This window comes from Salminus brasiliensis, chromosome 16 (assembly GCF_030463535.1).
Source record: "Salminus brasiliensis chromosome 16, fSalBra1.hap2, whole genome shotgun sequence".
Classification (NCBI taxonomy): Eukaryota; Metazoa; Chordata; class Actinopteri; order Characiformes; family Bryconidae; genus Salminus; species Salminus brasiliensis.
The window spans coordinates 24,632,537-24,656,993 of record NC_132893.1 but is presented as its reverse complement, the minus strand read 5'-3'; the positions used below and the strand labels follow the sequence as shown (position 1 = coordinate 24,656,993).

Sequence of the window (24,457 nt, the reverse complement as noted above, 5' to 3'; positions counted from 1 at the left end):
GAAAAATTAAAAGGCTGTTCCAAAACGTGTTAAAGCTTTATATGCCAAAAAAGGGTGTTATATCAAATATATATCAAATCAAATTTATTTGTATAGCACTTTTTACAACTGTTGTTGTCAAGCAGCTTTACATAATCAGTAATTAGTAAAAATCAATAACATAAAAAGACCCCCAGTGAGCAAGCCAACGGCAACAGTGGCAAGGAACACTCCCTCAGAGCTGGAGGAAGAAACCTTGGGAGGAACCAAGACTCACAAAAGGGATCCATCTTCCACTGAACTCCGAACTCAGAACTATTTATAAATTATTGTCAAAAAGTCATCAAACCACCTGAACTGCTCAGGTGTGCAACATATTCATTTAAAAGTACTTTGCTATTTACCCAAGGATAACCACAGCTAGTTTGAAAAGGCTGAAACACAAGTCAGTAGGGTGACCACTCTGCTATTCGCCCAAGTATTCTCTGAAGAGGTGAGTCTTCAGTCTGCGTTTGAATACAGCGAGCGACTCTGCCATTTGGACACCCAGAGGAACTTCGTTCCACCACTTTGGTGCAAGGACAGAAAAAAGCCTGGACACTTGTCTTCCGTGGATTTTGAGGGATGGCGGGTCGATCCGAACCGTATTTGAAGCTCGAATGGCTCTTGGTGCGAATCGGCTTTTGACCATTGCCATTAGGTACGGAGGGGCTGGTCCCTATATATATATATATATATATATATATATATATATATATATATATAGTTTTTACAGTTTTATAGTTTACTGGTACAAAGCTTTTATTCCATCGGTCAGTAAAACATGAGCTACAGCTCTGAGGTGGCTTGCTGTGATTGTATGCTGCACAGGGGGTGAATTAGCCTTAATGCTTTTAGCTTGAATTTTTAGCCTGTAGCCTGTACTCAGCTAGCCTGCTTGCTTTTCTCAAAGACAGCCACAAACAGAATAAACTGAATTTTTCATGCACTGAAAATATGAAAACAATTGTCCATTTTTGTCAGCGTTCAATAGAACTATTTGTAAAATAGTACTAGATAAATAGATACTTTATTGATCCCGAAGAAATTTTAGCAGCCAGTGGTAACAAGAAGTTATCAAATATTCACTATAAATAAATAATATCATAACCCCTACATACATATTTCACTTAGCCATGTTAGTGAGTTGAGCGTAAATTCTGTTCACTTGTTGCAAAATAATTGAAAGAAACAGAAGTGAGATGTAATGTTCTATAATGCACTTAACCAGTTTCTAAAGAATCTGAATCTAAATGTAATTAGCTCAGGGATTTTAGGGCACCCCTACTTAAAATGCTCATGCTAACTGCTAATCTTCCATGTGGCCCATGGCCGACTCCCATTCGTTGTTAGCTGTGTTAGCAGCTGAACCTGCTGAACCTCCACTGTCAGCCAAAGCAGAGAACATTTTCAGTATGACATATTAAAACTTCTCTTGAATGGAGTGAAAAGACCATTCGCTGTTTATCGTCATGCATTTTGTGCGCAGTGCAACAGAGCTCTGACTCGAATATAACAGAGCAGAAGAAAATATAATACAGTGTCTCTAGCAGACTGACTCACAGCTGACTCATCTACAGCCAGCCCACAGAAAAAAGGAAGCCAGTGAGAAGACTGTGACCCCTTCTTTAAGCCGGTGCGGAGTGACATGCGTTTGTCACAGATCATTTTCTACGTTCTGCTCTCTGTGCCACCGTGGATTTGCCTTTGCGTTACACGAGCAGACTGGAGAGAAAAGAGGAAACAGAGAAACGCATTAATAAGGGAGCGGAGTTCAGTGCATTATGCTTTCCAAGCGACAACTCATTGACAAAAGGAGCTTCCCTTCTCTCTCGCTCTCTCCCTCTCTCGCGCTCTCTCGCTCTCCCTCTGAAATTGAAACCGAATAATATGAGCTGTGTCAAAACGCAATCTCGCGCCGAATTGGATGTTGGGATTTCCTTTGGCACAGCCTCTGGCTCTTGGAGGAAGATAATTAAAAAAGGGAGAGGGGATAAATAGAAAAAAAGTGGAGGAAGAAGCAAGTGAGGGGGAAGGGGGAGGGGTGCAGCTGGTAATAAGGATATAAGGGCTGCAGTGCTCGGCTCACAGAGATATTCAGCTGGAGTTCCATCCAGCAGCATGGTGAAAATAAATAAATAAAGAAATGCTGATAAACACCATTTCCTTTCCCAAGAGACCCATTTGCCCTTTTCACCCGACTGTATGATTTCACTTACACAGAGCAAGCATGTGTGTGCACTGACGCAATGCATCAGCACCCTCCACACCACACACACACACACCTACCTACAGGCACTGGGATGACAGTAGGCACTGTAGATATGTTTTGTGATGGCACAGGCAAACACAGTGCACACATATACAAATCAGCCATAACATTAAAACCTTATTCTGAAGGTCCCCTACAAAAGGAGACATGGACCCCAGAAGACCTCTGAAGCTCTTATCTGGTACCAAAAGTAAGCAGATCCTTCCAGTCCAGTCCAATGAGGCTTGCTTTCACTCCCTCTGCACATCAGTAAGCTTTGGGCACTCATGACCCTGCCTCCTGTTTACTGGATGTCATTCCTTGGACCACTTTTGGGAGGTGCCGACCGCTGCATAAAAAGGCTGTCCGTCTAGCCATCACTGTGCGGTCCTTGTCAAAGTCAGTTAGATCTTTAGATCTAGATCACGTGACCTTTTCCTGCTTTCTACAAACACATCAAGAACTTAGAGAACTGACTGCTCCCTTGTTTTCTAATATATATGCCATTATAATCAATGTTATTCCCCTCACCTCTTAGTGTTTTGATGTTATGTACGATGTCTGAAGGTTGTAAAGTTATGAAAATGTAATACTTTGCTGTGCTCAGCTTTGCTGGCACAATATCTGTCCTTAAAGAATTCAAATGGGTTCCTGATCGTAGGCTTTTACAGCTGTCGGGCCTCAACCAAGAAGCAGTTGTCTGACTACGAGAATATAAACTGCATCAAATATTTGTGGACACCCCTTCTAATGCATGCATTCAACTACATTCATTTGCACCCATTGCTGACAAAGCTTGTTTAGTCCCTGTAAAAAAAATGAAGTGAAGACCACAATACTCAGCATTACATTTCGCCCAAGTATTCTCGGAAGAGGTGCGTCTTCAGTCTGCGTTTGAAGACAGCGAGCGACTCTACCGTTCGGACACCCAGGGGAACTTTGTTCCACCACTTCGATGCCAGGACGGAAAAAAGCCTGGATGCTTGTATTCTGTGGATCTTAAGGGATGGCAGGTCAAGCTGAGCCATACTTAAAGCTTGACAGGCTCTTGGTACTGATCAGCTTTTGACCGTTGCCATCAAGTACAGAGGAACTTTTTCATTCTTGGCTTTGTAGGCCAGAGCCAGGGTTTTGAATCTGATGCGGGCAGCAGCTACAGGAAGACAGTGAAGAGAACGCAGCAGAGGAGTGACATGGCTGAACTTAGAAACATTGAAAACAACCCTTGCCACTGCATTCTGGATTAAATGCAGACGTGAAAAAAAAAAAAAAACTATTGGCACCATGCTTGATGTCAGACATGGACTAAAGTGGTATAAAGCCTTGAGCACTGAGCTGTGGAGCAGTGGAACTGTGTTCTCTGGAATGATGATGCTCTAGTCAATATTTTTGGAATGAGCTGGGGAGTTGAGGGATGAGGTGGGGTTGTGATCATCCGACAAAATGACCTCATGAACGTTCTTGTTTGCTATATGCAATCAAATCCTCACAGCAATGCTCCAAAATTAAGTAGAAAGCCTTCCCTGGATAGAGACAGTTCTTTTTTATACCCTGAAGTTCAGAAGAAACAATGAACAATACAATGTCCCAATACTTTTGTCAATAGAATGTATGTAAATGTGTTGGTTTTGTGACATAATATAAAAACAATACATTTTTTAAACCATTATTGCAGATTATTTTCTATAAAAAATGGAATTCCCAGTTTCCATTAAATGGGCCCTTTAACGCTACACTCCTATTCCCATTTTTCTCTGTGCCTTCTTGTCTTTCTTTCGTACTCACTCATACTCTGCTTTCTTTCCCAGTCTCTCTCTCTTTCTCTCCCTCTCTCTCTGTCTCTCTCGCTCTCTCGCACTCTCACCGAGTGCTGTTATGTCTGTGGCTCATGCCGTGTCTCAGGGAGCTCTCAATTAGCTCACAGAGGAGCGCTAAAGCTGGCCAGCGGCACGCTGCTCTTTCAGCACAGACCCGGGCTAATCATCTGGCTTTGCACCAGCTCCCTGAAGGATTCACAGGAACGCGGCCTGGGAAAGAACAGCTTTCTCACGCAGGGCAGAGATGAAGGGCTGCAGAGGGGGCATGGCTGCTAAACCTCTGGGACTAAGATAGGGTGAGAGGCGGCAGTTCCACAGCTGCGGGAATGAACGTTGTGAGCGCTTGTGGTAGGAGATCTTCTCTCTAAAGACCCCAGCTCACAAGGGTAGCACAGAAAGCCTTGTGGCTAGTCCCCTGCTGTCAGGCCGAGTGTGAGAGTGTGTGAGGCAGAAGAATCTGGTTCTTTGACTGAGGCCAAATTGCTCCAGTGAGAATTCCAGGGTGGGCAGCAGTCTGGAGTTTAGAGTCTAGAGCAGTGATCCGTGCAGTAATTTTTACAACAGTAAAATATTGTCAATATCGTCTTTCTCTACCAGGCACAGACCTTTTTAAATGATCAACTTATTTATGCCACATTTTCTTACACGTTGTTTTGAAGTTGCTGTTGTGAGACTGGGCAAGCTTTAGAGAACGTTGACCAAAAAGAGAAATTGTAGTGCGCAAGTCAGTTTTTGACAACGCAATTTTAGCAAACCAGTATGACCAAGCTTGTTGACCAGCATGAACAAGGAAATTGGCCAACACAACCCAGCTGCTTGACCAGCTTAACTTTTGACCAGCATAGTCATAGTATTTGTTTGAGTTTGAGGGGTTAGCTAGTCTGCAAGTATGACCAACCTGACCAAGCCAGTCAACGAATGACAAAGCTTTATGACCAGCATGACAAAGGTGGTTGGCCAGCATGACAAACATGACCATATGGGTTGACTAGCTTCGACTAGCTTTAGCAAACTGGTCAGCCAGCTGTTTCGAAACTGGTCAGCAAGTCAGACCAGCTTAATGACCAGCTTGTCTAACAAACTGAAATGAAATTATACATTATGCTGGTTGAGAGCTAAGATGGTTATGGTATGTTTTCACCTGGATGACCAGCTGTCTCTCCAAATGAAGTGTTTGGCTGTCTGCAGCATGAGTTTGGGCAGAGAGCAGTGTAGTACAGAGGAAGACACGTTGAGTGTATGCTTAACAGAGCTATCAGCATACGGCCTGGCAGTTATACAAACTCCTGCTACTTATACGGTTTCCTGCATTTTACATGCTCCTGTCAAAATGTAGCCAGTTATGATGGTCCTCACTGTTAGCAATGTTTTATCCAATATTAAAAGAAGTTCTGAGAGCCAAAGAATTGGTCATAGCAGTTGAGATAGGAGGTCTGTGTCTGAAAAGTTTAACCCCGATACAATCTCCCTCACAGGAGAGGTATTAAACAAAATAGATATGAACGTCTGAGGCTTAAATGAGTGTTATGATTGCTTTGGGATATTCTTGACTTAAAGCATAGATATAGTGTTTTTTAATCCATGCATAATGGAGAGATACAGAGTGTTATAGAGGAAAAATAGCCCCAAGATGGTATAGATGGTAGCTTTTACCTCATTAACATTACATGTTCTCATACACAGTTAACATTACCTAAACCCATAAAGACACAGAATAAGCCACCATCTATACCATCTTGGGGCTATTTTGGTTGTTTTGGATAGTCAATAAAATTTATAAAAAAAATAAAAAGTTATATTTGTTATTGTAGATGTTGTGATCCCTGGTTCTTATCACAGTATTAAAAACAATGAGCAATGAAACATTTCTACAATAAACAATTGCACACTAAACCCACTATAAATGACAGAATCAATAATTGGATTTAGCAGAAATGAACAAAGAGCTCCTTAAGCAGAAGTACTAGAAGATACTAGAAGGTTAATAAAGCTGCTCTTTTCTACAGTACTGAAAAAGGGTTCTTTGACTCATAACAGTGGAACCTTCTTTGCAGTATATATGCATTCCAGAAAGAACCACCAGCAAGAGAGATTTTCTTCAAACATTAAGCTGTGGAGCAGTGGAACTGTGTTCTCTTGATCCAATACTTTTTGGATGAGCCGGGGATGAAGTGGGGTGGGGTGGTGATCATCTAACATTCTGATCTCTGATCCTGAGCGCTCTTGTCACTAAATGCAATCAAATCCTTACAGCAATGCTCCAAAGTTTAGTAAAAAATCATTCCTGGACAGTAGTGACAATTTTGCCAACAAAAGGAAGACAGACTTATTTTAATCCCCTTGATTTCAGAAAAAAATAACAATGAATGAGTGGGTGTCCCAATACTTTTGTCCATACAGTGTATTTTAGCGGGTAAAGAGCAGCATAAACATTCAGTTGGTGCTTTGGGTTGTCATGGTCTATATCGCAGAATTGCTTTAACTAGAGAAAACCCTTGAAGGACCCTTTTTTTATTTTGGCAAATGCTAAAGCTTCAGCTGTTGAAGGACATAAAGGGACTTGCTACCTTGTCATGGTAAAACCATGTAATTTTAGGTGCTGGGATTTGAATAGGTGGTTAAATTGACCTGGAATATTAAACTACATACAAGGTAGTTCAAATATAAACTACATGTTAAATAAAAAATGCTACTCTAATAAAAAGGAATACATTCTTTTAGATCATATTCCACTGATATGACGCATATATGTCACAGGGATCAAAAGTCCCATGTGCACTTGCTTGCCCCTGGTCTTGAAGAGCTGTCCCTGAGCACTGCTCTTGCTTGTCCGAGAGTGCTGTGCCTTCATTGTAATTCATTCCTTGTATGACACCTGGAGCAACAGATATCAACGGGTATCATGTAAACAGGGTAAACACAAGGAGAGAAACAGAAACACTCACAGCGAGAGGGGAACAATGAAATATTAAAACGCTAAAAAAAAAAACAAAACAGAGGATTCAAACGAAAGGCTAGCAGGATTCCCCCAGAGCAGACTTTATGTTGTATATTGTTTGGAAAGAGGCTCAAGGTGAGAACAGGAGACTGAAGTATCAATGCTTTTTTTTTTTTATCCATCTCGCCTTTACCTCCCTCTCCCCCTCTCTCTCTCTCTATGGCAGCTCTGCAGGGCTGCTGGAAGGTGAAACCTGAAGCCTATGAACGTCATCAGATCAAAGCTGCTCTGCATAATGGTGCTCTGTGCCTAGTATCCACCCACATGCCTACATACACTAAACATCCACATGCTCCTGTGTTTAAATCCTGTACTGTAACTGATACCTCACGTGCACGAAAAGGCAAAAGTAGCCAGGGATAAGTTCAAGGACATTCAGCAACCATACTCAAAGTAAAGTTGCACAAAGTGTTCTTAAGTGATGCCACAGAACACTGGGAATACCAAACACTGGGAATGCTGGGAGCATTGGAGATGTGCAGGGCAGCGCAGGGGGTACTGGTGCACCAGTGCTGAGACCCACTGCTATAGAACAGCTACCTTTATCCCTAAAAAGCTTGTTTAAGGATGGTTGTTTAGAGTAGGGAAGTCACAATAATACAATGCCACAGACATTTTGAAATTCCTAAAACCAATGTCAATACCATGGCAAAAAATAACCAATTCAATTTCAACAGGAACTTTTATTTGAAGAAAAGAAATCCACAGGTTGGTTGGATGCATTTAGTTAATAAAGAGTTATCTTCTATTCAAAAACAGCAACTTTATGGTGGAATAGCATTCCTATTCCTATATTCATGTTTTTAGAATTATGCTATACACTTAGCCCCGAAGTATCGGTTCTGATGACATCCCTAGTGTAAAGAATTATTTTATAAGAGGGATGTGTAGATGTTGTTGTTGTCATGAAGTGTACAGCAACACTTACAGAGATGGATCTAAGCAAGATTTATTTAAACACAGGGAGGACAAAGGGAGAACAACACAAGATACGGAACAAACAAGGTGCAGCCACCTAAGGGAGAAAACTGGAACTCAAACAAAATGTGACAGGAGGAGGAGCAGGGAGCGAAGTGGAATGAGCCGTGATATGCTAGAATAAGAACGAGGGAAGGGGATGAGCCTAGCTTGGGATACAGGGGAATAACTAGAAAATATAAACTGCAAGCCTAGCAAGGGATAACCAACGTGAGAACTCAAAACAGCCACAAGCCGAGCTTGGGCAAAACTAGGGGGAAACTAGAACTGAGTACTAGAGCAACACTCTACATGAATCCAGGGATAACTGGAAAACCGGCTACCTGAACGAGATAACTGGGCAAGCCTAACCTGAGTGCGCTGTGGAACTGCCTGGTGAGCTAAAGCCGCAGGGGAGCATGAACTGGATGCGACGTAATAAACCAGACTTGAAGATAGCTTGACAACAACAAGATGCTAGCCAGCTTATAGGACCACGCCACAAACACCTAAAGGTTCAATCCACGGCAACTACAGGCTAGAGCGAGGTTCCTTAAATGCTCCCGGTCCCAGGTGCAACACATGAACACAAAATGAACACAAACGCAAAAGGCAGAAGTCCTTATATGGGCCTGTGGGTGGCGACCCGGGGATCACCCCGGGGGAGACTGTGATAACGAGGGCCTGACAGTTGTAGCTCGTTTACAAAGCCCCCAGACTAGCCACATAATGGAAAGTGATTTAGATATACATAATCAAATGCAATATTTTTTATGAATATAACTGTTATCAGACTATGACATTTCTGTTTAGCTGATAGCGAGCAATGGCAGGTGAAAGCAGATGGGTGAGAATCTTCTACTGTGAAAGCCATCGACACCTCTCCTCAAAGACCCCATGCTGAGATAAAACATCACAACCTCTTTGATTTGCAAACATTCTGCCACAATAAAAAAAGTCTATTTTTATCAAAATATTAAACACTTTGATGTCGACCTTCTTTCTCACCTATTCAGACGACTATCCTATACACCTGTAGTGTGTGTGAAATAATACAGGAAGATGATCAACATCCTGCGCCTAACAATTGGGGTTAGACTCATGGCCCAGCCCATTCCTCGCACCTATACTCTAATCACCCATTACACTGCAAGCTCTTCACAGGGGTCATCAGGCACTGCCATCAGTGGCCATCAGTCATTCATCAGTGTTTCACAACAGTGAAGTCTGGCACCCCAGACCCACTCCCCTCCAAAGTCTGTATTGTGAATCAAAGTAATTTATGAAAATGTAATACAGGGTGTTGACTGTAATAGAATTTTTGCCAATAATTTAAGCAGTTATTAGATTTATGTGCAACCATCTGGAAAACCATAGCAACTGCCTAGCAACACCCTAACAACCACTAATCATGGCAACTGCCTGAACTGCCATAACAGTCTCCTTGCCACACTGTACCACCCATCCAGCATCCTATTAGCAACACCATAGTAACTACATGGAACACTACAGCAACCATCTAGCAACATCTGGGATAACATAGCAACAACACGCAACACCATAAACAACACCATAGCAACTACTTGGGATACCACACCAACCACCTAACAACCACTTGGCTACCACCTAGCAACACCATAGCAACCACCTGGGATAGCATATCATGGGTTAACATAAGTTATTACATGTTTTGGAATTTATTACATTTCCAAGGTAATTATATGTGATACATTCCTACAATATCAGGAATGTGCTCTTCTTGATCTTCTTGAGTTATTTTAAGAATTGTTATTATTAGGTTTGTACATGGTTTCTTTAGCTAAACATGATGGATGAGCTTTTGGACAAACAATTTTTTTGGTAAAGGTTCTGGCACCCTACATTTTCGCTAAAAGCTTGCAGACATATGAATATTAGAGCTGAGTTTGGACCAACCACCCTTTGGGCAAAGGTTTTGGCACCCCATATTTTACCACAGACCTGTACCAAAGCAACCTTAGAAACCACCTAGCAATAGCAGAGCATCCAACAGCTATAACACAGCACAACATACCCATCCTCTGGGATATAAAAACAACCAGCAAGAGCCACAATAGCTGCACAAACTTCCTGTGTTTCCTTCTGGAAATGGATAATGTAGTTTCTATTAGATGACTCTACTATCTGTCCAAAGCTGAAGCTGAGAAAGCCCAAGAAATTAGAGTTGTTGGCAATAAAGTGTTAGTCAACTGTGTCATGTCTTGTCTGTGCCTCCATAAATGTTTTTTGAGAGTTCCAAATGTCAGACTTTGAATCACTGGAGATGGCACTCACTGAAGACTATTTGAAGCTAAATTATTCCTATAAAACCTACTGTCTAAAGGTGAGCCCTGCAAAACAGTACATTCTTGAAGCACACTCCAAGCCCCAATGTTTAGAGGGACATTCTGCAGGTTCTACATACACTCTTAAAAGCAAAAGGTCTTCAAAGAGTTCTAAGCCATTTTGGTTCCATAAAAAACATGAGCCATAACATTAATACCAATGACAGGTGAATTGAAAAACACTGACATAGGTTACCACAGCAACCACTTGGCAACATCTGAGTAACCATCTGAAAAACCATATCAACTACCTAGCAACCACCTAGCAACACCCTAACAACCACTAATCATGGCAACTGCCTAAAGTGCTATAGCAGTCTCCTTCCCACACTGTACCACCCATCCAGCATCCTATTAGCAACACCATAGTAACTACCTGGGAAATTATAGCAGCAATCTAGAATCACTTAGTGACAGCATATCAACCACCTCAGGTATCATAGCCACCACTTAGCTATCACCTAGCAACACCATAGCAAACAATTAGAAACCACTTAGCAACAGCATAGCAACCACCTCAGACATCATAGCAACCATGTAGCTACCACCTAGAAACACCATAGCAACCACTTGGGATAACATATTAGCAACCACCTAGCAACTACTTGGCAACACTATAGCAACTACTTGGAATACCACAGCAACCACCTAGCAACACCTTGGCAACATCACAGCAACCAGGGAGCAACACCATGGAATCTACCTAATGCTTCCTAAATGTAGGTAAATACATTGACTTGTCTTGACTGTTTTACACACATGATGTGTACTAAAGTCATCTACTACGCTTTATCCTCCCTCGTTCCCCCTCTCCATGAGGCAGGAACACACCAGACCCTGGACATGATCAATCTGAATATGGCACACATGGGACTGTGCATCATTAAGACTCAATAAATCAAACCCGCAGCCTTCTCTCACCAGCAGATGCAGAACACATTATAAAGGTTAGCAGCCTAAAACGAGAGGCAGTTTCCTTGGCAACAATAAATGGTATGCACTATTATTCACAGATTTCCAAACAAGAGAGAGATGATGTATGCTACATGTGCAAAAGTATCCAGACATCTAGTTGACCCAACAATTCTTCTGAAATCAAAAAGTATTTACAGCAAGTTGCTTCCCTATTTTCTTTCCCTATATTCTCTTTTCTGGAAGACTCTTCTGGAAGGCATTACACTAGACATTGAAATATTCATGGGGATTTGATTGCATTTAGCCTCAACAGCAACAGTGAGGTCATAGACTGATGTTGGATGATTCAATCACAACAAACACTCCAACTTATCCCAAAGATCTTCAAAGATGTTTAATCACTCCAGACACTCCACAATTCCACAGTCCAGTAATGGGGAGGCATGTCCATTCAATGCTCATACTGAGAGTGCTGTTGTATGGAGATTACACAGCTAGACTATATGTCCAAATGTTTGTGGACACCCCTTCAGTTAATGTATTTAGCTCATTTAAGTTGCACCCATTGCTGACACAGATGTGCAAACTGTAGAGAAGAGCAGATGAATATAAACCTACTGGCACCATGCCTAATGCCAGACGTGGGCTAGAGGGGTACAAGCCCCCCCGACATTGAGCTGTGGAGCAGAGGATCTGGGTTCTTTGGAATCATGGTCCAGTACTTGTAAGATCGAGCTGGGGAGTTCGGGATTTGCTGGGGTGTTTATCATCCAACATCCTGATCTCACTAATGCTCTTGTTACTGAATGCAATTAAGTCCTCACAGGAACGCTCCAAAATCTAGTAGAAAGCCTTCCCTGGACAGTAGAGGCAGTTACTCCTACAAAAGCAGGATCAACTCTTTTTTAATCCAATTGATTTCGAAAGAAACAATGAATGAGCAGGTGTCCCAATACTTTTGTCTATATAGTGTGCATATGGAATGGAGTACCTGTGAAAGTAATGATTCCCTAAATTAGAAAGAGTAACTGGGCAATTTTGGCCATACGCTGAGTTGGCAGTTTATTTGGTTTACCTGGCTCATACCCAACATCATTGGCCATTTTATCAGAAACACATATCAAATATGTACACATTTTAGGTTTACAGTTACTGAACACTATCAAGAGAAATGACCACCATAATACCATTGCTGGGTTATGGACCAATCTCCACACACTGTGGGTACTTACTAAAATCCCCAGTCAGGTAGAGAGCTTGGGCGCCAGGAGCCCACTCCCTAAAGAGAAGGCTACCGTCACACCGCCTGTGCACTCCATACGACTGGTAGCTCCGTGTGAACTGATCAAAGCCCCCCTCAGCCTCCTCCAACCGAGCAAGGCGCTCTTCAAACAGCCTGTACCTAGAGAGAAGTAGAGAGAGAGAAAGAATGTGTGAAACAAAGAAAGAAAGGCGTGTAGTTCAGCTCTCTTCCTGCCCGTATTCCACACAGCAATGGTGGGGAGGGGAGGGGAGGGGAACGAGGGGGGCTTCAGGAAAAAGTTACTTTATAGTGTATGCTCTGCTACAGCAGCAGAACTCCAGACAGCTCCTTTCATTTCAGAGAATGCAGAGCCCAAAACTTTCTGGAAAGCGAAGACTTCGGCTATGTGCCGCACATCTGATTTTGATTCCACAGATGTGTTAAACATTACCATCTATGAATAACATGAACTGGAAAGACTGGCTGATAAGCTATTTAGAAAATGTACTTGCTTTAGCTAGCTAAGGCCCCGCCCACACGTATCTGCATGGATTTAAAAACATAGCTTTTTTCCTCTGCGTTTTAGCCCCCTTTCCACATAGAAGACTTTTGATACAGACGAGAGGATGCATCATTGTTTTTGTTTGCTTGTTTTTTTACTGTAACTGTATACAGTAAATTATTCTGTTATTTTGTATGTAGACCACTGTATGTGCAACTTTGTGTTGGTTGGGATGTACACCGTGTACATTGTTTTTGTGGGAAATATAATATATATTTGTTACTATGTATTTGTGTGTTCTGGGTATAAAACCAATATTCTAAAATATTTTACAGCACACCAATGTACTGTCTGTAGTAAGTGTAACACTGAATGAGAAAAAGGCCAAAAGTCATTATGATGAATGGAGAAGTGTTTTCCATTCATCATAGCTGTGTTCTACATTGATCACATCAGTGTTCAACTGGTTCTTGCAAATGTCTATTCATATGAAGGGCTGTCTGTGTCATCTGATATACCCTGTCATCTGTCTGTCATCAAAATACCCTTTTCAGAAGAAATTACATCGTTTTGAATGTAAAGTTTCATTTTGCAGGAGATTTGAGACTTGGTGGTTTTCCCATTGAGTGTGTGTAGGGTTCTGAGAGTATGAGGCATGCTTTTAAGGTAAAGTAAAGGTGCACGTATTTGTAACTGTACAGTGTACACTGTACAGCAAAATGTGTCCTCTGCATTTAACCCATCTGTGGTGGTGAACACACACACTAGTGAACTAGGGCCAGTGAGTACACAGACCCCAAGGCGGTGGGCAGCCAACTCCAGCGCCCGGGGAGCAGAGAGGGTAAAGGGCCTTGCTCAAGGGCCCAACAGTGGCAGCTGAGCCCAGGAATCGAACCCACAACCCTGTTATCAATAGCCCGGTGCTCTAACCGCTGAGCCATCACTGCCCTAGAGAATGTCTGTAATGTCTGTAATACATTTTCATGATGGCCACTTTTTCCAGACTGTTCTAGCAGTGTCACAGTGCTAGTTTTTCTCCTGTTTGGTGCCGGGACTGCACGCTTTAGTTTTGGTGGAGGGTGGGCAGCAACCCAATAACCCCCAGAGTCGGGATCTTTGGCACCTGTGAGAGAGCACATTAGTGGGTGGAGGATAGTTCTGGATAGATCTGTCCAGCAGTAAGTCTAGTAACGTGGCTTAAACCTAACTGCAGTTTACCTTAGCGTTTAAAGACAGTAGCCAGGCCACATCACAATGATTTATAAGGCTAAAGTCAGCACCCTCCCACAGCCAGACACCTCTCAGCTTACATTGTAAGAAAAGCAAACAGGTTTGAAGCACATTTGGCAGCAGCCCACCTCAGAAATGCTAAAAAGAGTGAGGAGGTTTTGTGCTGACAATGTCAAGCAAAATGATGATGTGGGACTTCGCTTGGCGTCTGGCTTCAGGGTGGGCAGAAAAGGAAGCGCATTTTCATTGTCAGCCTTCATCAGAAAAGCGGAATTAATTAAGCACGTCGTTCACTTAGCGCTTTTCTGCTGTGAATGTCTATTAGCCTACATTTGAAACATTGGGGGTCATATTTCGTAGCCGGAGGATGGTGAAAGAACATTCCTAATGAAATCTCACTCGTGGCATGACATTCGCGGAGTATCTTTGCTGTGAAACACGGTTTCTTCATCTTGTTGCTCGTTCAGCTGAAAAATGAGCAGCGCCACGTCTCCTCCTGCGTGCGGCTAATTGAAGTGTCTGTCTGTAATGGACTAATATCAGAACCCATTCTGTCATGCGCTCCCTCTGCACTAACACTAGAGGCTTCACGCTCTGATTGTAGTATTAGCACACCACGCCCACACACACACACAATCCAGAGCGAGAGAGATTGAAAACACAAGGAGAAAGACAGAAAAAGCAAAAGGGAGAGTGAGAGACAATGACACATAGGGTAAACTGGACAGAAGCAATGGTGAAGACAGAAAGAGGGAAAGGGTGAGTGAGAGAGAAGCTGAGTGTGTTTGTATGTGTGAGAGAGTGAGAGACAGAAAGACAGAGAGATAGCAACTGTAAGGGGAGAAGAGTGATGGAGGTACAGATAATTAGGGTGTATATGAGAGAGAGACAGAGAAAGAGAGAGAGAGAGAGAATGAGAAATGAGAAGAAAGAAACAATGAGAAAGAAGAAAGAAGTGAGAAAGAAAGTGAGTTGTGTGTGTGAGAGAGACAGAGAGAGAGAGAGAGAGAGAGAGAGAGAGAGAGAGAGAGAGGTGAGGTGGGGAGTGAACTGGCTTCAAATATCTAAAAATTAAATATATGCCACAGAGCATTAACCAATATATATATATATATATATATATATATATATATATATATATATATATATATATATATATATATATATATGTATGTTTCATAGTAGTTAAATGCTCTAAAATGCTCAAAGCGAGCTGCAGCCCACTGCACAACTGCGAAAGCATGTCAGTTCTCAGAAACCCCCCAATCCTCCCACGATGACTTCGATTCACTGGATTTGACTGTAATTCCACCTTAATGCAGCGCCACGTTTTGTACCATCTAAGATGGAATTAAGAATTCCAGTCAGAAGCTAGATAATAACTCCAGTCTTCTTGGTGCTTGGGGCTTCACCAAAAAAAAAATAATAATAATAATAAAAAAAGAAGAGGCAGAAAGGTTATCCTGAGGAGATGGTTACATTTCCAGAAGTACACAGAGCTTAAACTCTCACATGGAGTTACACACAGAGCTTAAACAAGCAAGCACGTGGTTGGCAAGACCAGCAAACTTACGCTGAATAGAGTGCTGGGGGAAGCAGGTTAGATGAACTAGTGGCATTGTATAGTGGAATCGTGGTGGATGACTAACTCTGATTGATTTATTGGTGAATCTGACGTCAGCCAATTTAGTCCTGCCCGGCTAAATAATCCAGTTGAGGAAAACTACTGAAAAATAATTTGAAAAATCTCTCAGAAGAAAAGACCAACGTCATTCTATAGATAATTGAAGAGAATCATGAAAATGAGTAGACAGGGACTTTACATCCTGTTTAATGGGACAATTTAAAGAATGCAACCATACCAAAGTGGCCACTCAAGGTCTCACATACACATTAGAGCAAAGGGAGAAACAGGATCAGCACAGACAATCAGCAAGTCAACCACTAATTGCCTAATTCATCTTCAAATACTCATGAATTCTGGCCACCAGCTTGTAGCATGCATGCTCCATCCTCAGCTGTACAGCCACCTAACCCAGGAGCATGGCCACCACATCTACTGACCCGACATCTGATTCTTTCTCATCATTCATATGGCCAGCTTTACCGTACCTGATAAAAAAAAAAATCTGTTTAAAATATCTTTTCTTTACAGTGAATTTCAGCCCAAATAGAAACAGCTGAAAGGAGAAAGCCTCCCCCAACAACTGAAACCTTTCAGTTAACAGGCAGAAAATACAGCCAAGCACAATCCAAGCGAATCGCACAAACAGGTGGAAAAGGAACTCCGAAAAAAGAGCAAACCCTCTTTGGATCAAGGTACACCTGATGTCTGAACATATTGCTCTATGCACAATCCTCCACTGGAGGTCAGCTGTCCGTTTATCAGTCAGAGGCTTATACAGGACCCGCCAGCAGCCTTTGGGGCAGGAGCCAGCACTAAAGAACTCAGACCACCAAATATAGAGTGAACTCCATACAGAAGCTGTGCCTGAGACACCTTCATGCAAGTGAAACTCTGCATTTTCTGTCCCAACCGAGGAGAGAAGTGGGAGACAAAGAGAGAGAGAGAACAATAAGGTTGTAAGAATAAATAGAGGTAAGGAAAACACATATAAGTTGTGTTGTGAGTGAAAGAGAATCAGTGTGTTTGTGAGACAGAAAGAGAGAGAGGAAGACAAAAATGTGAACATTGGAGAGAGGTAAAGACCAAGCGAGAGAATTAAAGAGAGAAAAGAGGGAGAACCAGACAGCGCAGCCCTGTCCCGAACCCTAACCGTAACCATAACCACTGAAAAATGTTAAATTCTTACAGTTTCTACAGGAGTTTCCATCCACTGATTCCAGGTGATAACAGATAAAATCAGACTGCTGTGGTGCAGCTGTTTTCTCAACTCTTCTTCGAGTACATGACAGGCTTGCCTGTGTGTATTTGGCAAAACAGTGCGTCTTTCTGAGTCATAAAATATTTAGAAAATATCCAACAGGGGCTCCTAGTGAATCTTAAAATATGTATGAAAATATTTATGCAAATGTTACAGATTTCTTGGGGTGCACTTTAGTGGTATATGTACGAATGTAAGGAGATCTTGTTGCTTGATGTTGTAGCTGATGGGTGACTGATAGAATGGAATTCTTACTTTGCAGAATCATCTGCTCCCTTTATCTTAAAATCTAACAATAAACGGCGATAATGGAACTGTGGTATAATCGCTATAATACAAGTGAGGCAGAGAGTGATAAAAGAAAAAGAAATAAAAAACGAGGCAAATCAGAGCCTCCTATTGGACAGAGCTCCTTCTAAACTGTAAAATATGTATGAAATATTGGACAGGAATTGTAAAATATGTACAAGTAATTAATTAAAACAGCTAGTGTATTTGCAAGGCAAAGAGAGCAAAAGTAAGAAAGACAACAACGAAGAAAGCGGTAGAGAGGGCAAACAGAGTGAGAAAAAAGGGAAGTTCAAATATTGACACAAAGCAGTATTATTTTGGCTGACTAAATCTACAGTACATTAACAAACATATCAAAGCCAAGCTGATGACAAATAACACCATCCAGCTAAGGACGTCCATGTTCTCAACGGCACTTCAGCTGTTTAAAGCAAACATCTGTAGTTTTGTAGTTCAACAGTAATTCAGCAGTCCTGCAATTCATTTTGTTTAAGATGCACTATATGGACAAAAGTATTGGAACACCTGCTAATTCATTGTTTCGTCTCAAATCAGGGTTATTAAAAATGAGTTTCTCCTGCTTTGGTTGGAGTCTCTACTGTCCAGGAAAGAAGGCTTTCTACTACATTTTGCTACTACATTTCTACTACATTGATGTGAGGATTTGACAGCATTCAGCGACAAGCAAGTGTTAGTGAGCTCAACTCCCCAGCTCATCGCAAACTAAAGGTATAGGAGGGGACACCATCATTCCAGAGCACACAGTTCCACTGCTTCACAGCTCAGTGCCTGGAATTTGTGTATTATTACTTGACAAGCTGTGTCCATGTTTGTGTGTCCACAAACATTTGGACATATAGTGTTGATCAAGGCACTGCTTTACCTGCCAGAACTTGCTCACAATGCCACAGAGTGCAACAAGTTTTCTTCTTAATGGGTGAAGAAAACATGGAACACTATTCGGTCTATCAGTGAGTTTGCCTTTCCCCTCTCTCGCTCTCTCTCTCTCTCTCTTGTTCACCCACACACTCCCTGACTCGCTCTCTACCCATCCCGTTTGTGTTCTCTTTCCCTCCTTTGTCTTAACGCAACAGTAAATTGACACTCTTTCACGCCAATTCAGATGTTGCCTTTCACAAAGCTTGGAGCCTGCCGTTGCTGCCAAGCCCATTCATCTCATTTGCGCAGGCCAGATAATGGGTCTAAAAGAGTGGCGTATGAAATGAGCATATACCACTGTCTTTGTTTTAGTGCATATAGAAATGTACAGCACACCCACCTGCTGTGCTAGGCAGTGAATATAAACACCGAGCTCTCGCTGACTCTCTGTGCATGTGTGTGTGTGTGAGTGTGTCTATGCCAGTGATAAGAGTAATTACTGAAGGGAGCAGCTCATTGGGGCTCGGCTGAGAGCTTAAAGAGCTCATTAAAGCCTGAACAACAGGGCGAGATGGGCGCCGTCAAGTGCCCTCTCAAAAACGCTGTTCTTAATCAAAAGATGTGCCAATGACACGGAGAGAGAGCAAGAGCGAAAGAGAAAGCGCATGATGGGGAGAGAGACAGAGAGAGAGAGAGAGAGAGAGAATATAACACAACACCAACATAACAAGTATCCCCTAACAGACAGCTCATCCAATTTATCCATGTGACAATTTGCACATCCACACGTGTCTTCTCATATTAACGTTAAGGAGAAAAACTTGTGTCAGCCTGTCGGAGAATAACAGGAAACAACCCCAAACACAAAAGAAGAAAACAGTCAATCAAAACGAGGGGGTTACTGCAGAGCATGAAGTGCTTTCTAAAAAAAAGAAAGAAAGAAAAAAACCCTCACAAGATCCAGAAGTCTTTTCACAAAGCTCTGAGTCAGCAGAACTGGGCTTTAGCAGGGAGAATGCGACCCCTGTGGCGTCCTGGGGACAGCTTAATCAAGCTCGGAGTAGACCGCCGCTCTGTCCAGCGCTCCGGTTCTCCAGCTCTTAGTGGAGAGGCTCATCAGTGCGCCCCCTTGCTGAGCATGGCACGGGGAACAGAGAGGAGATCAGGCAACAGCACAGCCAGCACAGCCAGCCAGGACCAAACACACAAAAACAAGCCCAACACAAGTCTCATACTGTTTCACCTGCTGTTTCAGACACAGGGTCACAAATGTACGGACAGCCACTTAAATTATTAATTTAGTGGTGCTGAAAGTTCCAAAATGTCTTTAAACTTTACAAGACCAAGGCCTCCTAACATCCTGCTAGTGATCATGATTGACTACAGCTGGTAGCTTCTCTGTGCCCACATAAAAAAAGGGTTGTTTTAAGAGCACTTATTACATTGACTATAACACAGTCCACTATGTCAATGTGTAAGGACCTCAGATCTGATTTCACACTTGTTCTGAATACATAAGACCCAGGACCGATTCTGAGCTTATGTGGGGAAGGGCTCATTATCACAGGTTTGATATCACACAGAAGAATAACATACAAACTGTGGGCAGATTTGGAGTGTCACTTTTCTGCACACATTTTTACGAAATGGTAGGACATAGGTTCATCTGTTTATTGATTTTCATTATTTCCTTTGATAGAAACACTCAACAGATAACTTCGAAGCAATCCCCAGACCCCCAATTACCAGAGAACCAGAGGTCGGTGCTCTGGACCATTCCCAGGCTTAAAAACAGCTTTCACACTTAACTAAACATACCAAACTCATGGAGCAAGAGAACCTGGGTCTGGAAAAAAGATGCTCTTATATGTCAGAAATGACAACTGCAGATTCCAAGATCTGTTTGAACCGTTTTATCCAAGTACAATTTAATGGAAGGTGTATCCAGAGGAAACTGGTTTGGATGGTCAGGAACAACCCAAAAACTACCAAGACACAGGCCTGTCATGAGCTGGAAGCTGCACTCAGTCAATGAAGTATTACATTGCCATCAGGCTGCCATCCAAGTAAGAATCCCCTGCTCCAAAATTGAGGCTGAATGCATCCTCACTCCCTTGTTTGGTAAGTATAGTTGAGGGACTGAGACCAAGTGGAAAACATTGAGATAACAGGCTAGCTCACCAGCGGATGTGTTCAGGCTTTGTAGTGCCTCTAGAAATCAATACAAACTCAAATCAAACACTGAGATAAAGTATTTGTTATTGCTTATAATATAGACTGAACTAGATGCTCAGGAAATCAGCTTAAATGCTTATGGACAAAAGTATTGGGACATCTGCTTATTCATTTTTTTTTTCAAATCAATGGATTAAAAAAAGGTTTACCCTGCTTTTGTTGGAGTAACTACCACTACTGTCTGGAGATAGCTTTTTACAAGATTCCAGAGCATTACTAGCATTACTACAAGAGCTTTGCTGTTCCACTGCTTCACAGATCAATGCTGGGGGGCTTTTTACCCCTCTAGCTCATGCCTGGCATTAGGCATGGGTGCAACGTAAAGTAGCTGAATGCATTCATTAGAAGGGGTGTTTACAAACATTTGGACATGTAGTGCACTTCCAGATCATTGCTGCTGTCCAAGTAAGCATGAATTTAGTCAGACTCATCTGTCTCCACATAAGATGAAGAGTATGTCTAAACACTATTATTATACTGTTACAGTGAAATGAGCAGCCAGTAGAAGCTTCTGTCATGCAAGTTACCTGTAATGGTAACATGATGCTATCAAAATACTACAGTGTACACAATATGTCATGATGACTCATTACCAAAAAAAAACAAACAACATTTTTCATCCCCCAGTGCTGTACCTGCTAATATGTTTATCTACAGTCACACTATAAGTCTAATACGAACGTTGAGTAATCCTGCAATCTTATCGCTCTTCTCACACATTTCCACATTCAGTCAGTACAACAGACTGTGGCGGATGCAGAGTGCCTTGGTACAGTCCAGCTCTGCCGGGCCCAGGAGGGTTGGCTTAAGAAGCTCACTGGCAGAGATGTTCCACTTGACCGCTCAATTCTGGCCATCCAAGGAGATTCCACCGGAGTCTGTCAGCACTCGACTGGGCAGGAAGCGCCAGTGGGCGGGCAGGCGCACAGGGGATTGTTAAAAGAGCCCCATTCTCATGCGCTCGCAGCTTTAGGCTGCGCTGACTCATCATGATTCAGCACTTTTGTCGTGGCGAATACACACACACACATACACACATACACACACAAACACAAATCCCGGGAAAACTCTCCTCGCTGCCTCTGGCAGGCCCGCGCCGCTATTAACAAATCCCCAAAGCAGTCTTCACAGCTTCAAAAAGACCCGTCCTCCCTCCTCCCTCCGCTCCACACTGCGAGCTGTTTGATATCTTAAATCACTGACAAACTTCAGCCATGGAACTGGGAGAAGTGAGGAGAGGATAAAAGAAGAGGAGAAAAGAGGAGAGAACAAATGTTGACACAAGGAAAGGCATTAACAGAAGAGGTGAAAAGAGAAAACAACAAAAGAGAAGAGAAAGAAAGAGAAGAGAAATGAAGAAAAGAGCAGGAAAAAGAAGAGATGAGAGGTGAAGAGAAATGAGAGGAGAAATTAGAAGAAGTGAAGAGAAGAGAAAATAGAAACGATGAGAGAAGAGAAATTAAATGAGAGGAGAAATTAGAAGAGAGGGAAAAAAGAGAGAAAGAGAATTGAGAAGAAGGGAACAGAAGAGAGGAGAAATGAGAGGATGTGAAGAGAAGAGAAGAGAAATAAGAGTAGGTAAAGAGAAGAGCTGAGACATGGGAGGAGGTAAAGAGAAGAGAAATGAGAGGAGGTGAAGAGAAGAGAGGAAAAATGAGAGGCGAGGAGAAGAGAGGAGGAATGAGAGGTGAGGAGAAGAGAGGAGAAATGAGAGGAGGTGAAGAGATTAGAAATTAGAAGAAGTGAGGAGAAGTGAAGAGAAATGGCAAGCAATGAGAGAAGAGCAGTGTAAAAAAGAAAAGAGGAGAAGAGAAATGAAAGGAGATGAAGAGAAGAGAGGAGAAATGAGAGGAGGTGAAGAGAAGAGAAATGAAGAAAAGAGCAGAGAAAAGAAGGGATAAAAGAACAGAAATAAGAGTAGAAATTAGAAGAGAGGAGGAAAAAAGAGAAAGAAATGAGAAGAGGGGAAAGAGAAGAGAATTGAGAGGAAGAGAGGAGAAATGAGAGGATGTGAAGAGAAGAGAAGAGAAATAAGAGTAGGTAAAGAGAAGAGATGAGACATGGGAGGAGGTGACCAGAAGAGAAATGAAAGGAGGTGAAGATAAGAGAGGAGAAATGAGAGGAGGTGAGGAGAAGAGAGGAGAAATGAGAGGAGATGAAGAGAAGAGAAATAAGAGTAGGTAAAGAGAAGAGATGAGACATGGGAGGAGGTAAAGAGAAGAGAAATGAGAGGAGGTGAAGAGAAGAGAAATGTGAGGAGGTGAAGAGAAGAGAGGAGAAATGAGAGATGAGGAGAAGAGAGGAGAATTGAGAGGAGGTAAAGAGAAGAGAGGAGAAATGAGAGGAGGTGAAGAGAAGAGAAATGAGAGGTGAGGAGAAGAGAGGAGAAATGAGAGGAGGTGAAGAAAAGAGGAGAAATGAGAGGTGAGGAGAAGTGAAGAGAAATGGAAGGAGGTTAAGAGAAGAGAAATGAGAGGAGGTGAAGAGAAGAGAAATGAGAGGAGGTGAAGAGAACAGAGGAGAAATGAGAGGAGATGAAGAGAAGAGAAATGAGAGGAGGTGAAGAGAAGAGGAGAGAAATGAGAGGAGGTGAAGAGAAGAGGAGAGAAATGAGAGGAGTTGAAGAGAAGAGAGGTGAAATGAGAGGAGGTGAAGAGAAGAGGAGAAATGAGAGGTGAGGAGAAGAGAAGAGAAATGAGAGGAGGTGAAGAGAAGAGGAGAAATGAGAGGTGAGGAGAAGTGAAGAGAAATGAGAGGAGGTGAAGAGAAGAGAAATGAGAGGAGGTGAAGAGAAGAGAAATGAGAGGAGGTAAAGAGAAAGAAAAGAGGCTGGACAGAGGCAGCAGGTGAAACGATGTCAGCTGCTGTGTAAGGCCAACTAAGGTCACTCCTCCATTCGAATGCTGTCCACATTCATTCATATTCCTGTTGAGTACGAGCTTCAGCACTGCCGTGACGGCTTGGACTGGTATTTCTAAGGTGAGACTAACTATTATTCTGTGTACAGAAAGCTGTGTATGCACAGGAAAAAGATGAAGAGAAAGTGGCCTCTTTCAGTCAGGCGGGAACCTGTTCTCTGAGAGTTTTGAAAGTGAGACAGACTTCGCCCTGACCTAGTCTCTCAGGAATCACTCCAGGGCAACACAGGGCTTCTGTCATTTATGAGCTTTGCTGCAAGTTGCTGTGCGTTGTAGTCCCATGTACTTAGATCAAAATTTGATGGATTTGAACTTACCTGAATATGAACTTCTCAGATGATAATACTGCTACTTCTGCCCAAGCTGAGTTGAGTTTCTAATTCCTTTTCTGGTTGATCTTTGGGTCTGCTTTGCTGTTACTTTCCTTCTCACTTTTGAGCTTTCGCTTTTTTATTATAGAACAAAAGTATCCCAAAAGATAAGATCAGTATCCAACAACTTCGGCTCTGAAAAATCCAGCGGATGGAGGCAGTACTACTATGACACGAGGATTACTGGTTCGAATCCCAGGTCATGCTGCCTGTCATCCGCAGCCGGAGCCAGAGAGAGCATAAGTGGTCTCTCTTTGGTTGGGTAGATGTCTTTCTCTCTCTCCCCAGCTCAGTGTGCTGCTGGCCGTCATGGGCATCTGCTGGCCGTAATGGGCATCTGCTAGCCGCATATGCATCAGAGCTCAGCACCCGGCACTTTCCTCTGAGTGTGCTGGTGCAGTTAGAAAATAGGAGATGCTTGGTCTAAGGAGGCATGTGTCAGCCCTCCAGTGTTGGGAGCATTGCATGTGATGGGGGAAAGGACTATTGGATCGGGTAGATGTGTTCTTTGCTTGACACTACAGAATTATTAGGTGGATAAATCTTTTTGGAAACATTTGATATAATATAAAGGTTCTTCCTGG

At 42.5% G+C, this 24,457-nt stretch overlaps 1 protein-coding gene across 1 annotated transcript in view; it reads right to left on the bottom strand.

The window, feature by feature from the left end:
• Positions 1-24,457, bottom strand: part of gbe1a (glucan (1,4-alpha-), branching enzyme 1a) — a 186,065-nt gene that overhangs the window by 145,779 nt on the left and 15,829 nt on the right. Inside the window, exon 2 of the mRNA XM_072658195.1 lies at positions 12,552-12,721. Coding sequence (XP_072514296.1) covers positions 12,552-12,721 — 170 coding nt within the window. The remainder of the gene's footprint in view (positions 1-12,551; positions 12,722-24,457) is intronic.